At 34.3% G+C, this 1,414-nt stretch overlaps 1 protein-coding gene across 1 annotated transcript in view; it reads left to right on the plus strand.

The window, feature by feature from the left end:
• The window catches only part of LOC101853032 (cubilin), a gene marked incomplete at its 5' end in the record, with an annotated part of 106,878 nt that overhangs the window by 102,853 nt on the left and 2,611 nt on the right, over nucleotides 1-1,414 (plus strand). The window contains 1 exon segment of the mRNA XM_035972231.1: nucleotides 927-1,083. Within this exon segment, the coding sequence (XP_035828124.1) occupies nucleotides 927-1,083 (157 nt within the window).

Here is a 1,414-nt window from a genome sequence, read left to right on the forward strand (position 1 = left end):
ATTATTCTTATTCTTGCAATGATATTTGTTATTATTATTATTATTATTATTATTATTATTATTATCATTATTGTTGTTATTTTTATTATCATTGTTTTTATTATTATCACTACCACTCCTACTATGGATTAAAACTATTACTGCTAGCATATTATTACTATCATAATTATTATTATCATTTATTGATGTTATTGCCGTTATCATTATCATCGTTGATATTATTTTCCTTATAATTGAAGACTAAAGGAAAAAAACGACGGTTATCATAAACTGGAAATTGTGAGCTCGCCAATTTTAAAAGCTTGTTGACTCATAACTTCATATTTATTTGACTGATGGTTTATTGTTAAGTGTTGTTGAATGGGAAATTTAACAACAACAATCAACCAACAGTTGAACAGAAATACAGTTATGAGTCAACAAGCGTTCAAAATTGGTACCCTCACTATTTTTAATTTTGTGACTACCGTCGTTTTTTCCCTTTAGCCGTCAATTGTAATTATCTTTTTCATTTTCATTTACTATTTTTAATCTATGTTATTATTTCCCTTGTCGTTCTTCGCTTCTTCCTTTTCTTATTCTTCTACTCCTACTCTTCCTCTTTTTCTCCTTCCTCCTCCCCATCTTTCTTCTCCTTCTTCACCCCATTTTCTTTTTCTTCTGCCTTATCTCCCTCTACTTTTTTTCCTCCTATTCTTACGCCTTCACTTTTTCTCCTTCCTCCTCCTCCTCCTCTGACTTCATCAAACCTTATCTTTCTGTCAACCCTTCCTCCTCCTTTTCCTCCTCCTCCTCCTCCTCTTCCTCCTTTCCCTCCTCCTCTAAGCTCACACCTCTTATCGTCACTTCCTCCTCCTCCTCTTCGTTCCCCCCTCCTCTTCCTCCCCTCTCCTCCTCTAACCTCCTCCCTCTGTCGTTCCCCCCAGATCTATAACAACACCAACTTCGAAGTGGCGAAGCTGTGCGGCAATTACCTCCCTGACCCCATCTTCCTCTCCGACAACAAGGCCACCCTCAGGCTCCGCACAGACTCCTCGGTGCAGTACTTAGGCTACGACATCACTTATGTGGCCTCCACTCAAGGTAAGATCAGATCAGATTAGATTAGATCAGATCAGATTAGATTAGATTAGTTTAGATCAGATCAGATCAGATTAGATTAGATTAGTATATACATGTATATTAGATTAGAATAGATAAGATTAGATTTGATTAGAGATAAATTATAATAAAATGTCATTTTTGTCGATCCCCACAGGGATATTTGGTCTGGTTTACAATGGCATGACATTCATTATACATTCATTATACATTCATGAATATGCTACATTAATTATTTATTTATTCATTTATATATTTGTTTACTTCTTGATTTATGTATTTATTTATTCATTTATTAATTATTTATTTATTT

Source organism: Aplysia californica, unplaced genomic scaffold (assembly GCF_000002075.1).
Source record: "Aplysia californica isolate F4 #8 unplaced genomic scaffold, AplCal3.0 scaffold00619, whole genome shotgun sequence".
Classification (NCBI taxonomy): domain Eukaryota; kingdom Metazoa; phylum Mollusca; class Gastropoda; order Aplysiida; family Aplysiidae; genus Aplysia; species Aplysia californica.